Source organism: Chlamydotis macqueenii, chromosome 7, assembly GCF_036417535.1.
Source record: "Chlamydotis macqueenii isolate bChlMac1 chromosome 7, bChlMac1.mat, whole genome shotgun sequence".
Taxonomy (NCBI): domain Eukaryota; kingdom Metazoa; phylum Chordata; class Aves; order Otidiformes; family Otididae; genus Chlamydotis; species Chlamydotis macqueenii.
The window spans coordinates 26,189,518-26,205,487 of NC_141562.1; the positions used below are offsets into that span (position 1 = coordinate 26,189,518).

The following is a 15,970-nucleotide window of genomic DNA, read 5'->3' on the forward strand; positions in this document are numbered from 1 at the left end:
CTTCTTACAAGCTAGTCATGGATCATAGGAGAGAAGCAGGAGTTAAAGTTAAAATAACCAACCCTTTTTGCACTGCTTCAGCAATGTCACTTTTGCGAGATGTATTTGCTGTCTCAAACGGCACACCTGCGAGCCAGTCCGGCCTAGCCATTTCATTTCTGGCCACTACGGATTTGGTGCCAGTAAAAAGCCCTGAACTGAGAACAGTGACAACATGTTGACGTCCCACACCACTGAGGCAGCTTTGAGGAAGCAGCTCATCACCAGCACCCTGGTTTAGGAGGGGAAAGATGAGCTCAGAGGTTGCTGCAACAAGAACAGAAGCCCATAAAGTGAGCAGCTCCTCGGGGAGAGAGGTAGGGTGAGGACTACTAAACGACAACCTTCAGTAGTTTCATTCATTTAGTAGTCTCATTTAAAGTCTTACGCATCCCTGACTCCGTTTTTTCCCCATCTGTCACTCTTTTATGCCAGTGTGCTCTCCTACGACATCCTAGCATCATCCCTTCCATCAGCCAATTCCTTGCCTGCCTTACCTCCCTGCTGGAAGCTGAGAGCAGCCGAGGGAAAGGTGCTTGCAGTGTCCCCAGAAACACCTCTGCATTGTCAAGGGACTTTCACGGGAGCAGCTGCTTTCTGCAGCTGGTGCATCATCGGCTCTGATCCTTTGGGCACATACTGGCTCGACTCCTTCCCCACACAGGTGCTGAGAGCACTGTCCGCACCGTGGGCTTCCCTATCCATTGCCCTGGGCTCTGAGAGTCTCTTGGGAATTGAAACATCTTTGTCTTCCCACACTGTTTTCGTTGGCAGACGAAACTAATTGGCTTTTGACTTTCAGGTGTTCAGATAAGATCAGTATTTCTCAAACTAGAGGTGATGACCTCCTCCAAAGAGTTGCAAAAAGCTTTAACAAACACTCAATCTTCAGAAATTTTACCCGTTATCTGGGTTCTCCAGAGGCCACGCAAAGACAGATAAGCCAAAAGGTGGGCAGATAACGCAAGGGGTTTAGCCTTTTCTCTGAAGCACAGGAAATGCAGCCCAATTACTTTGTGTTAAGTCTTGAAGAAATGAAAGTAAAATAACTAGAAACAGGTTATTTCAGTTGCTGCTTATTCCCCAGTGAGTAAGGCATGCAAATCAGGCAGTTAGGGACATACATGGACAGGTGGGTTGCTAGTATCCAGATTTTTACAAGTCTCAGGCACAACATGCATAATTAAACTTGTGCAAATACATTTCTGAAATTACACAAACCTGGCAAAGAGCAGGATCAAAGTGCTGCTCATTTGAAATGTTGATCCATATTGTGCATTGCACCACAAATTAATAACACAAGTATGTATTAGAAATACATTTATATCAATGTTGGGCTGATGAAAAGTGCTTAGTTAAAGCCCTGAGGACCAAGATCTCCTTCTACAACCTCATCCCCTATAACAGGACAAGTATCTATGAATCCTGACTCAACAATATCTATCAAATGAGATCCTTAGACTCATGTCTCAAAATAGGATAGATCTAACCCCAGAGCTCTCCATTCTGTCAATATCTCCTCTGCACGTAGCCCCAAAGCTTGGCGTTTAATGCCAGCCACCGCCAGGATGTTTCTGACAGTCACCCCGCCACGTCCAACCAGACCGCTGACTACTTCATGCAAGCATCAAATACTCATTCCCTGGTGCTTCTGATCACCCAACCTGCAACTCCAGCTGAGAATCTAGAGGGAAACAGTGAATGACTGGTCCTGGAGGTGTCCAGGACACTGGACTTAATTAAAAAATAAACCCCACTGAAGCAACAATACCAATTAAACATACTAGTAAGCACTGGGTAGGCATTTCACACATACTGCCATAGTTTGAGGAAATTTTGTCTCAGCTGTAGGGACAGAGGTCTGAGGATCCCAAGAAGTAACCAGGTAGTGAAGAATGCTCTCTGACCTCTATATACTGACCCTCCTTTCAGGGTATCTATTATCTTCATAACTCGTCACAGGGCAATGCTAGTTCTCATATATAGTTAGAAAAGAAGATGATTTATGCTCTAGAACACTAATGACTTCAGCTTCTGTGTTACAGGGTCTTTTCTAACCAGGGAGGTGTTGTCAGGCACTGTCATTGAAACATAACGAAAGGGAAACGGTAACGTTTCAAGCTATGCTGTTCTCTATGTTAAAATAATTCATTACTTACACAGGAAGGAATCTGAAATGTCATGTTTAAGTTTCACGTCTGAGTGTCAGCTTCTCTTCAGTTTTGACAATGGAGTCAGACTGCTCAGCTCTGACGGGAGCCCAGATTCACTCCCGGCTTGCACAGCCTGGCAGGGCGCTGCCATTTTGCACTGGAAACACGGCAGAGGATTTTCTTTTCCATGAGAACTGGAAACCCTGCAGAGGTACCTGTGCTGTGGGAGCCTCCACACAAACACGTTCAGCTGGCTTGGCAATCCCAGGAGCAGAGGTAAGCACAAACCTCCAGCTCCCCTCGCCTTGCATTTCTCTTTCCAAAGACCCATCAAGCCTTACTTCAACTTCTGCCATGGCCGCTGCAGACATTTCACTTCCCAGCATCCTTGCTGGACACAAAGGGAAAAATGGGCATTGCTGTTTAAAGCTCTGGTTGCGTGCAGCGCTGGTTTCAGTGAATCTCTGCCCATGTAAACACGTGCCTGCTGTGTGCCTCCCTGCGTGCAGGGCAACGGAGTCGTACACATTTGTGCTGTGCTGACCTGGGAGCTCAGTGCCTGTAAACAAACTGACAAAGTGGTAAACGTGCCTCATTGTAACCGCAAGAAATCCCAAATGAAACCCATGGGACAACTCATATGTTTTCAATCAGGAACGTGGTGAATCACTGACTTGCCATTTGTTTATGGACTCGGCTGAACTGTGAACATAAAGGATTTGTCTTCGGTCAAAACAAGTTGAAAAACAGCCAGGAACAGACCTCAGTCCTCTTGACTCTTGGACTTTAATTTTAACCACTAGACCATAAATAAAAACACACCGTATTTTGCAAAGCAGAATTGTAGCATTGCAGCCTATATTTAAATTGAGTTTTCATAGTACCAAACAAACAAGACGGGTAGCAACAGTATGCTTTCTTTCTTTGAATTCACTCAGTTTTTCAATCTGAAATAAGAAGACATTGCTGCCATATTGATCATTATTTTCATTTACCCAAAGAAACCTTTTCAAACACAGAATTGTCCTGTATAGTAAAACAAAGCTGAGCTTTAAGCACGCTACCATATTAAATGTACCTTTTCTATTTCACTAAAAATTATGTATTTATAGTGATCAACAAACAAGATCTTGACAAAACCTCCAGGTGCATCCCAGGGTATTTTCATATGCTTAACACACAAGCTGCTCTGCCATGCATGAACAGCCAGATCTTGCACTAAGCCTCCTGTGGCCATAGATGTTTTTGACTGTAAAAGCGATAACAGGAAGGAAGACAAGAGTCTCCAATAATCAGAGGGTTGAATCTTTTGGATCTGAGCTTCAGTGGCTCCCCAGCATCCTTTTCTGACAGTGCCAAATACAAGTTTTGGGGTGGAAAGCAGCACGCACCTACAGAGAAGCACAAAGGCTCCGCAGTCCCCAACTGCAGCAGTGCCCAGAAAGCAGCTATGCACCCACTCTGCAGATGAAGAGCGATGGAAAATTCCTCACCTCTAATGCTCCTGCAAACATCCCCAAGTGCACAGCATAGCTTTCAGCTCTAAAACCTCTAACCTGGAACCGTATCAGCTCCTGTTCTCCCACTCTGCATGCTAAAAGGATCTGTAAAGACAGGATTTGTTGTTGCTTCAAGGACTGACACAGTACTGTATGTTCAGCTTGGCTCTGAATTGCTGGATGTCTATATTTCAGGTTGTTTTTAGTGCTGCATTTCGACTTTTTTTTTTTTTTTTAAAGAAAAAATGTTGTCAAGTATCATCAGCTTTAAGTCTTCCCAAACCAGGCTTATTAGTGCTCTCAGTGGTAAATTCCAGATATTTTTAGCTTTCTGCTGCTGCACTTTGTTTGCCTTCCACGTAACAAAGATTTGGGCTGTTTGGATATGCCTCAGAGGCTGGCAAAACAGAGCTCAGTGTTGGAAAGATTTCTTCTGCTGAATAAAAATGCATGGCTTGAAGTAACAACAGCAGCACTTGGGTCACATTTTGCATATTGAGAGAAGCAGTTCAGACGGACTCTGCATTTCAAGGAAACTTCAATTTGTCTATTTTAATAGTTGGCATAACATTCTTTTGCACTGGAATAATATTTTAAAGATGACTACACAGTCACCTGTTCTTTTATGGGATTTTTTTTACGGTTTCCCTGACATAAGAGAATCTTATTTTGTGCTTAACAAGTGGCCTTCACAATTTACCTCTCTCAGATACAGCCCACTGGGAGTCATAATCCCATACTGGAAATATCCCTGCATTTCCATGGAAACAAACTACTGTGCCAAAATATGGGCTTAGTTCTTCAACGAAGACTTCTGAACAGGGAATAAAGAGTTGCATGAGCTTCATTTTCAAACACAATTTTCTAACATCTAGAAATTAAAAAAAAAAAGTTACTTAAAGGTATAGTAGCTATTTATACACTGCATCTAAGGCATTATTCAGGTGTATCAGTGTCCAAACAGATCCAGCTTCTTATTTCTCTCCATACTCACTTAAGACACTGAGCCTCAAAAGCTACACATTCGTGTAGCACAGTGTGCACCTGGGCTTATATGTAGCACAAGTGCCCATGCTGTCAGTAAGGCACATATGTGAGTTTTTGTGTAGTGTGCTAAAATAAGGCATTCACAAAGCAATAGCACACATGTGACCTCAGAGTTAAAGCCTTCTGTACTCTCAGCTTTGGTTCCTCCTACAGAGTAAGCTCTTCCCATCATCACAGAGATATTTGCAACTTAATAGTATTTCTGTTGCGGTATTAAGATTATTACTAGGTAAGGAGGTCTATTAGATTGAAAAATACCTCTGTATTTCCATCCATCTGGGAAGGAGAAGAACTGGCCATTGGTATATTAACAGCCTGCTGACCCAGCTTTGTGTTATTCTCATGTTTTTAAGAGCAAGCAAACAGATATAGCAGCTTTTGAAACTTGCCTTACACTGTGAAGAGTTGTTCTTTCAGCAGCTTCTGTCTAACACTCTGATTCTCCAAGAATCCACAGACAGCAGATTAGCAGTTTGTCAGTTGGTGATTTACTGGGAAGGAGCAAGCAACACATGCTTTCTCCACTCCTCATTCCCAGTGCCAGCATGTGAGATCCCACAGCTCCAGACTGTAGTTTGCTCATTACACAGCTTTAAATGGCCAAACTCCGAGGAGCAGCAACACAAAGAGAACAGGGACAATAGCCACTTGAGCACTGTGGTGGTATTTGAAAAAATATCCAGTTCAAAGCATACTAGGAAGAACTTAGCTTTGCCATCTGCCTTTATCTTTAAAACACTAATGGCTTAACCAGCCTCTGAAATCTGCAAAATCTGCACCTGTTAAACTGGAAACGTGCAAATGTGAAAACGCAGACAGCAAATGTGCAGTGGTCAACACATCTCTCTCTTTTTGCTAAGACAGCCTGAAGGCTACTGTTGTCACATCTACCGATCCCTCTCTTTTGCTACCATACTATTTCCATATGACACAAAGAACTGTATTTTCCAGAGAACTGGGAAAGAAACAGAACTGCTTATTATCTCCTCAAAAGAGCCTCAAAGCCTGTAATCCCTACATCACAATGAAACTAAAGACCAACCTTTAACCTAAGCAGGAGAGCCTTTTGAAGCACATTTGTATGAGAGTTCATTGCCAATAAAAATACAATGATAGTTTCTGAACAGAAGAACAAATATTTTTGCAGTTGCCTACATTACGAGCTCAGCAGCTTTTTTAAGTATTCAGTTCAATCTTTCATGTATAAAACTCCCATGTCTATACCTTGTTTTTCATCTATGTAATCCAGAAATTTTTTTACATAAGGTACAAATTAATTAGTCTTATTTCTCAGTTGTGGAAATCAAAACACAGAAAACTGATACAACTTGGCTACTATAAAAATACTAGATCAACTGAAGAACCAGGTCTCAATTCAGCTGCCATCTTTTCTCCTGGATCACACCTAGCAACAAGCCAATCCTACCTTCTGGTTGAATGTATCTTTTCCAGAGCCAACAAGTAAAGAAAAACATTTCAAAAATAAGATGTGGGTGTGAAAATTTCCCCTCCTCCAAACTGCAAGGATGGCTTAGACACAAATGCCTACCCAAGGAAGGGGCAAAGCCTGTTTATGCATGTTGCATTTTGGAGTAAGTTGGGAGAGACTAAAGCTGTCCTTCCCATGTCTTTTCCCATGTGATGAGAAGGGAAATGCTGCAGCTGAAAGCATAAACAATTTTGCAATAAAATATTTGCACTGCACTAAATCTTGGCATTAAGTTGGCAATGTTTCCAGAACACAAGCTATATTCCAATCAGATTATGTTGTATTAATCATATTCGCACACAATCAACCCAGTATTTTTCAAGCCTCATTTCCCCTTCTTTTTTATTGAAACAGTTTTCAGCAACCAGTGATGATTTGATTATTGATTTCTGGAAAATGTGGAAGCGGCAGTGGTTTAAGTACAGGAAAAGCATTCCAAATGAAAGCATCCTCCCTACTGATACTACATCTTATCTACCTCAGAGATAGAAGATAAAACTTTCAACAAGGTCATAGCTTTTGGAGAAGGAGGGTAGTCACAGTGGAATCTTTTCAAGCACAATTGAGTTTGTAATTCTTACTAATGCCCTCTCCATCTGCCAATGGCCTGGTGTGAAATTACAGCCAGTTTGAGAACCCCACTGCTTTAGCCTTGCTCCTGTCAAGGGACATCTATCCATCACCTCATTGCGCAACCTGTCCCATTTAAAACCTAATAACGCCAAGGCCTCCTGTATTACTTGGATCCAGACCTAATAATTACAAGCGTAGCTCACTCTGAGAAGGAAGCAGCCAAATAAAATGCTGTGTGAAACCAATCTCTCTCTGCTGCATTTCCAGTAGGCCTCACCAACTCCTCACCTCAGGTGAGCATTGCAGTGAGGACTCTCCACTGACACACCTTTATCTTTCTTCCTGCAGTTTGCAGTAATCACAAACCAGAGAAGGCTGTGAATCTTTTGGATTAGATGCAAGACATTTCTCTACCAAAGCATGGGCAGTTTTGACAGTTCTAGTAAAACAGGAAGGCAGACAAGAATTGTTACTGACTACTAGTCTTCTAACCAGTCAGGATGAATAAACAGACATGAATCATTCAGATAATATGAGAAACTACTATTTAGCAAACAAAAATGCACTACAAAAGGACCCTCAAATCTCTCTATCTTAAGGATTTAAACAGGAATTTTTCAAAAATTCTCAGTTCTGCCCTGACAGCACACACAGCCCTTCACGGGTAGCTGCAGATCCTGGTGTAACGCCATTGCTTTCCAAGGAGGAAGGGAGGCCCAGGGAACTGGCATGGGCCTTGCTCCCTGGCTGGCAGGCAGCAAGGTCAGTGGCAGAAAACCAAGGGCTGCTGGGGTGTCGGCTGCGTAACATCACAGAAACTTATGTTAACCTCCACTAACAGCGAGGACTGAAATAGCTGGTGGCTCTTGCTTGCATCAAGCCCCCCAATACTTTAAGCAGCAACTATTTAACTATGCACACAAACCACAGTCAAACCCTGCTGCTCTTCCTGCTCCTTTGACTTTCCTCCCAATAACACCTAGCTTAAAAGAAACATTCTTTTACGTACTAAATGTGATTCACTAACACAAGCTTCATACACAACATAGATTTCTGAGCCTCAAGTGTTAACGTATCCTGCACATAAACCTAGGGAGACTTGGGAGTTTCCGTACTTGTAAGAGACCTCATTCACCCCGTGAGGATGCAACAGCAATCCTTGATGGGAAAACAAGGAATCTAAAACCTGTGAGAGTTATTTCAATTTGCTTTCATTTTATTTTGAGCTTCTAAATTAATTCTAGCTGTAACCACAGTGGCTACAAATTCAGCAATTTCATGTCCCTAATTTCTCAGAAGAAAAGGCTAAAACCTTCAGGCTCTTTCCTTCAAGACAAAAATACTTTGTTTGCCCAACTCAGCCATTAACAGTATTTCTCAACCCTATGCAAGGAAAGAGACAAACACAATGTGAGAACATAAAAGTTATTAACAAGAATTCAAAGTTTAACTTAATTTTGACTTGACAGCAAACAAAATCACTGTAGCAATGTTGTATCAGAGCGCCTTGATTTTTTTTTCATTTCTCAGTTAAGTAGTCTTTAATTTAATAAGGTTAAGAAATACTACTGTATAAAACAAATGTGTGGAATTGTACTTCACGTGCAATGTAACATAATGATACTAAAACTGCTGTCAGTTGGACAGCCGACATTCTCAGTCATGCTAGTAGTAGAACGTGTGTAGTAGCTGTTACAATATACTTCAAAATGGAAATGCTCCCTACCAAAATTAGATTATTCCAGACAGAAAACAGTGTTATTGTAAGTAGGTTTGTGTCCTTTAACTCATAAAGTACAAGTAGAATTCAAAATAAGTCAAGCAATTCTGACTTCACTGGTACTGAACCACCTCCTAAGCAACACTGTGGCCGCTGATTTGGGAAGAAGAAAGAGAGGAGCGACAGTGTGTTTTCTTTTATTGACACCACAGCCTCCTCTTCACAAGATAGGTAACTCAAGGCATTCCAAACTAATCATTATTCTTCTGTCAAACTTCACGACTGCCAGCTACGGGATGAATGTCATCAAGTTTATTTCTGATGTGAAAGTTCACGACAGAGAGTGGGAAAAGGACATGGCATATAGTTTTCTGCAGCGTCAAAGGCTCTGACTGCCTTAAATAATTGAATATTAATATGTGCTTAGGATATCTTTAAGCAACTTTCCTGTAAAGTGACTTAGCAATATCTGAAAGTAGAAATGCAGAAAACTAGATGAGGAGTTGATGACACTGGAGATGCTTCTGTTCTTTCTTGGTCTATTTACATGTCTTGAATGGTTTCCAAAAGGCTTCTGCTCAGCATGTACCATCTGGTATGCAGATACCATTTCCAGATGTTACATTACAGACAAACTAGCTTTTTACAATGTTTTTTCTTTTTTAATCTAGACAGTAGCATGTCCACGTGAAAGAGTGTGTAAGGGATAGCCTGCCCAGACAGAAAACACAACAAGGTCTAATGAATGCAGTACAACATACTAATGTAATACTTCATTTGCCCCACTTCTTATTTATAATTTCCAATTAATTAATTATTATAATAATAATCATATTCTAGCACTATGCTCTTTAAAGCTCCTGCAATGAAAAAAATATTTTTTCTTGTGTGTGACAGTTATATATAGCAAATAATGGTCAGATAATAAAAGCCCACATGGAGAAGAAAAGATGACTCTGAGATGTAAGAAAAACAGGTAATTTTGTACATTAATTTCCCAGTTGAGTGAAAAAAGAGAAATAGTACTTACCAAGCATAATGCTTTTCATCTGCAAAAGGCTTTCCAACCTAATTATGCTCTCATAACTCCTTGTAAAATGATCTGTTATCTCTGTTGTACCACAGAAGAAATCATAGGACAGCAGCTTACCCATAAGTGGTCCACATTTCCAGTTTTCTGCTCAGACCACATTTACTTTCCTTTTCTGCACCATACCCTGTCACTCAACTCCCCTGAATGCACCAACTTTGCCTGCTTAACTGTAGCACTGTGATCTTCCAGCCTGGAAGCCCCAGGTTTCCATGTCCCTGGGAATTGTTTTAGGATGCCTGAAACATTCACATTTTTTCCTCTCATCAAACCAAGCATTGCTTTGTGGATAACAACACATTTGCTCTGTATTTACAGGAACAAGCAACACTTGGGTAAAATTAACAGTCGGAAGACTGAGGACAATGCTGAAGCTCTCCTTCTGTCAGGATGAAAGTTAGCAACATGCTTCATGCTCCCAGCCCCACTGGGATCACCTGAGTCTTTGGGAAATGCCACCAGTTTGAGAAAGGCACAGAAGCTGTTTTTCCGTTACCGAAGTAAAACCCACAAATCTTGGGTTTTTGTTTTCTGGGTTTTTTTTTAAGCATTTGTTCCTGAACAATGGTTTTGCACTCCTTAAAAGCATTGCCACAAGGCTGTCACAGCTGGGAAACACAAACACTGAAAGGACACACCTGCAATCAGATCCAGCACAGCTTAATAACGATACACTTTGTGACTTCAAAAGTGGCAGGAACTTTAAACAGATATATAAATAAGGTGTTGAACAACCAAACCTTTTATATATAACTACTGCCTCATGGATAACTGCTTAAAAGAACAAAAGCAAGTGATCTAAATATAAACTGCAATTACCTGCCACAGCCTCCAAAACTGCTCTTTGCATCATTGTGTTGAACCACGAGCACATGGAAACCTTCCTGCCCTTTGCTTAGCTGCTGACCCTGGCTCCTGTGACCCTCACACTGTTGCTAGCCACATTGCTCATCTCTCATTTCTTCTCAGTAGACACAGTAACTAGATGACCATAGTTGACATACTGCATTATCCTATTATTAGGTGACCCTGACACTCTACTTCACCCCGTTCATATTCACAACAATTCTAAATTGAAATACCAAGGGTGATAGGAACTTTTTATCCACAACTTTGGCAGTGGTTAATGAGAAAGAAGGCAGCATTGTATGTGACATCCTCAGTTACAGCCTGTGTGATATTATAAGCTAGGAAAGTAGAAGTGGGATTTTTATCTCTTCTTTCCTTAAAATACATAACATCATGTAAGTTTGATTATGCAGAAAACATTAACTTTACCCTCACTTCATTAAAAGTCTCAGAGAACTTTCCTGTCAAGTATTCGAAAGATTGAGAAGCCATACAAAAAAAATTTATTAAATCAAAAGGTCTTATGCAACCTCCCAGTGCCTATCTGTCATAAAAAGTGGGCAAAGCTTTCTAAATTAACTTGTTCAGTTGACACAAGACACTCCCCCTACCTTGCCTCTTCTCAAAATGAGTCACTGATATGGTCAGCTGGAGTGTGGGGAAGAGGAAAACCTATTAAAAAATGATCCTCCCAGGACACAGGAGGACCTGCTGGCTGAAGGGGTAGCCTGCCATATGCACCAAGGATAAAAGAAATCACCTCATTATTCAAATCCAAGCTTGCACCAGGGGCAATATCAAAATATAGTGGAATCTAAGGAAGCAAGGATACTTAGTAAGCTTTGGTTTACTTGAGACCCATAATCACCTGAAAATGTACTACAGCAACGTGGCTTGTGACCAAATACAACTCACAGATAACAAATTTAAGAGAAACACCTTAAATGAAAGCACAATGAATAGTGAATCATGTACTTGCTCACAGAAGTGCCTCCTAACTGGAGTAGCCCAACCAATAACTGGTTTTCGCTCAACAAGAGGCAATATTCCAAACTAAGTCAATGATAAAAAAAATTAAGATGATACTCACCAGCAAGTGTATAATCCATGTCAAAACCAAAGCACTTTATCTTTTCCATGGCTAAACTTCTGTTTACAAAGACCCTGTAAAGAGAAAAGAAATAAAGCTGTAGGTATGAGCATTTTGAAAATAATCACATTTTGGAACATATTCTGCCAGCTGTCGGGATGTCTGGCTCTGTCAGGTCAAAATCAGAAAATATACCCGAAAATAGAGGAATTTTGGATTTTTTGCCACGAGTTTTCCTGAAGCAAAGCCATGACTTCGCAGGGCTATCCTAATTATTCGTATGCTGTCTAAAGACATACACGCATGCATGCACACATACACACGGCTTTGCATGTGACCTGCAAAAATTCCTAAGAATAGAAGTGCAAAATCTTCTGAAGCAGAATTCTGACCTCAAGTGAGAGAAAACTGGAAGCAGAGGACAGGAAGACATAAAATTTGCTTGATTAAAACAAATTATTACAAAGAGGTAACAAGGAAAGGGAAAAAAATATTTCTGTGAATAAACTCACAGCATTTGAGCCCTCTTTGGAACTCTATCTGGAAATTCAAAGCAAACCCAAACACATTAGTTTCCACACTTACATCAATAACATTAAAAACATTTAATGAAGCTCTGAAAAACAGTGACTGAGATAAATTTCATCCACAAGAACAGGCTATTTCTATTGTGAAAATTTTTCTTTTTATTGATAACTCCCCTGCAACTCCTCAACAAAAATGATATTTTTTAAATTCCACTTTTACTATTAATGCTTATTGCAATGAGAATCTAAGTTTAATACATCCAGACCCTTTCTGATGACATTTTAATACACCATATTCCATTTAGTTCAAGTAAATAACGCAGTAAAGAAATAGGTCAGAGAATACAACAAAAGCCTTCCTTGCTTCCTGCTCCTACTACTACAGTAACTAAGCTGCTTATGTTTCCCCAGAACTTTAAACCGTAAAGCAGATCTGTAATTCAACAGGACTTATCTCCACCTTCTGTCTTATCTTAACTTCAAGAACAAAAGTCAGAACTCGGCTGCGGGACGGAAGTTGAGCTTCTTAACGCTGATCTTGGACAGAAATCCCACGTACTGCTCGAGTTGTAATGCCGAGACAAAATTCTCCTGTATGAGAGAAGCTCCAAAGCCTTCACCTGTACTCTGATTTCAGTATGTGAAAATATCTCAAAATATTTAATAAGTGTTTTGCCCTGAGCAGAGTAATTATCCTCTTAAAAACTGAAATCCGCAGCACTGCCATGTAGGAGGAGCAGCGCAGGGACAGCGATACAGCAATGGAGACGGCAAGTGCAAAACCAAGCGCTCGTACGTTCTGAAAAGCTGAAAGAAACCACTGTGAGACTCTCCTCTGCATGCACGTTGCGGGCAGGTGGCTGGCATAACATGCCTGTTTAACTGCCGGTGTCAATCCACTGCAGCTCGAATTTTAACAGCAAACTGCTAACATCAAACTATCACTCTTCCATGCAAGTCATCTTACCTCATCTCTCACCGATGTGCTCCTTGTTTAGTTTGCAGCAGTCTGATTCATCTACTTGTCTGAATCATATTACACAATTCCTTTAAAGCTGCCCTAGTACCAATGCAATTTTGCTTGGATCTGATTTGACTTCAGACGATCATTATGTCTGAACCAAGCCTTAAAGTACTGTATATCTTCTTGGACAGTGTTACAGAAAGCACATCTGTGGCTAATTTAACCAGTCACTGGATATCGTTGTTGTTCCACACAAATCCTCTTGGAATACAGTTTCTCTGGCAATAGTATACTTTCCCCCTAACCTTGCGCACTCTCTCTGGGAGTCACAGTTTCCTGGCAAAGTGCCTGCCTTTGACAATGGGGCTTGTCACTAAGGGGCCTCGGAGGTTATAGACGACGTTTTTTTCTGATAGATTTACGTATTACTTAAACAAGACAAAGTGATGGGAAAAAAAAAATGGAAACGGGTAACGAAACACCTTTTGGAAATATGAGATGGGATTGTAAATCACTACAATTCACTCCTGAAATAGCTGGCTTTTGAGTAGGGGGAGCGAATTATCCGAATCTGCAGTCTAAATCTGTGTTTGTCTTTTAACACTGAGATAGCTCTGATTTACAAGAGGCCAACACAAAACGCTATTTGGTACTAAACAGTCTCATACTTCGTATAATGAAGATAATTACGTTCTGTCGCGGGTGTTGCCAGGAAGCATTATTTATCAGCTAATTCAAGCACACGATTTCTGATCTCATGTTTGTGTCATTTGTTTCTGGAAGCGGAGAGCTGTAAGAAGGAATAACATACCTCCAGGAGACACTAGCAACACTTTTTGTCCAATCTGCAGAGCTCAGTTTTGTTCTTTCCCTTAGGCTTAGCCCCGAAGCATAGTTTTCGACCCTTCTGAACAGGACAGGAATAGAAAGAGAAATTACAGAAGCTCAGAAAAGTGTTTCAAAATTGCAACATTTGGGAAGAGTTTCCCAAATGAGGACAAAACTCAAGCACTAAGATGGAGCTGAATGCGCTTATAAAAAGGGTAATACGGCAGTGCCTGTGAAAGGCAAAAACAAGGGAGCTGTGACCCAAGAGATCTCTTCAGTCCAGCTTGCCTATGTTTAGATGATGACAACACCAAACTGACCAAAAACTGTGGAAAGATCTCTAAGCCTCTGACATTTTTTCATCACTTGCTTTCAGAGTATTTACAAACTGAACCCCAGGACTAAAAAAAAACCCAGCACACGTTGATCCTGAAGATCTGGAAAAGTTCACTAAAGGCAATGAAACAAACAACATCTATTTGCATTTTTTTGTTCCAAAATAAGTCTTACAACTAAAACATGAAAATTACTGTACCAGCCCCCTCTTGGTTACAGCTGGTGAAGACCTCTCTTTCCATCAACTCATAAATACTGTCTATGACCTAGAAACCATACATGGCAGGGTATAATCATGCCCCAACAGTGCAGTGGACGTGGCAGATTTCAAGGAATCCTACCGACTGATCTGATGTGGTAATTACTTCACCCACCAGTGCTGGAGTGAAACAGAGCAAATATTTTTAAAAGCTAAAGAAGGATATTACATAACATGTTCAGGACAGGAAATGAGAACACTTTAATCAATTTTAACTTGGATATGCCTTGGCAGATTAAATGGCAGACTAAACAGTGGCCAAAAAAAAAATTTGTACCAATCAGATATTGGGTTATTTTGTAGGCGCTCAGGACCTCAACTTTAAATCCTGATAAAGGAAGATGTCCCTAGGCACAAGGGGCTAAGTAGATACTTAGAAATATCCCCAGAAACTGACCAGCTTAATTCAGGGTGTTTACTCAAAGTAGTAAATATCTGCAGTATCCTAGAAACTAAAGATAAAAGTTGAGATCATATTACCATGACAGTTTCTGGGAAGACCAAGGTGCTTCTCAGAAGCTGCAAAATTAACCCTTTTCAGAGCCGTGCTTACCTCCTAATCAAAGGTACGCTCAGCCTGTTTTCAAGAATACAGGTGAAATGTGTCTGTTGGCTACAAAAACGTAACATCTCCACAGGAGACATGGTATAGAGAGAAATGACAAGAGTGTTGTTTTTAAAGACAATATAGAAAAATCAACACTAAGACCCTAAGAACCCTAACCACCTGACAGAAAAGATCCTTTGGTCTCTAAAGGAAAGAATGAGATTATAAGCTTTTTACAGCTTGTCTAGATAAATAAAAATCAAAGAAGCTTCCAGAGTACAAACAGTTAAGATAACATCAGAATAAGAGGAAAACTAAAATAACCCAACATTTTTAGATAAGGAAGTTTTAATCTAGAATCATTTTTCCACTTGCCCAAATCAAAAGAAATCACACTTTCTCTGCCTCTGATTTTGTTTCTTTCCGTTCAGAAAATAAACATTTTAACTAGGAGCACTAGAGTTAAAAATTAAGCTGATCTAAAAATTTAACAGCACGGGGCAGTAAGACAAATCAAACTGCAGGCTCAGCATGAGGACACCCTCTCCATTCCTTGTTCTGAGAGGCACAGGAAACCTGCCTCTAAAATTTATCTAAAAATTGCCTAAACCCAACTCCCCAGCTCCACATCTGTCTGCAACCAAAGCATCTCCTTAAACAGAACATCGCCTTTCTCTTGCCCTCATCTTTCCTTCCTGATGAAAAAAAAAAACAAGCTTTGTATTTCTGCTTTGAGGAACATCCCTGGGAATCCTCCATTGTTTTGCACTCCCTATGCAGTGTGGCTGGAGTGGTCCAAGGGGTGGGTGCTTGTCGGGAAGCCAGCTGAGGGACCATATCCAAGCCCCACCAGCTCCCTGGGAGTGGGGAGGCAGCAGCCTGGACTTCAGCTGGTTTACTCTGGTACAGATCCACACCTTTAGAAAAATGGACTTGAGGAGCTGTTTAAGGGAAACCAGA

The 15,970-nt window shown here is 40.8% G+C and overlaps 1 protein-coding gene across 5 annotated transcripts in view; it reads right to left on the reverse strand.

Annotated features, from left to right (window-relative positions):
* The window catches only part of NT5C2 (5'-nucleotidase, cytosolic II), a 60,288-nt gene that overhangs the window by 18,935 nt on the left and 25,383 nt on the right, over positions 1-15,970 (reverse strand). For 4 of the 5 annotated variants that reach the window (XM_086752061.1, XM_086752060.1, XM_086752063.1 and 1 more), the window contains one exon: positions 11,550-11,623. In XM_086752061.1, coding sequence (XP_086608187.1) covers positions 11,550-11,623 — 74 coding nt within the window. Of the gene's footprint in view, positions 1-11,549; positions 11,624-13,043; positions 13,225-15,970 lie in introns of those variants that run through there. The other variant, XM_086752064.1, reaches the window with a different exon arrangement.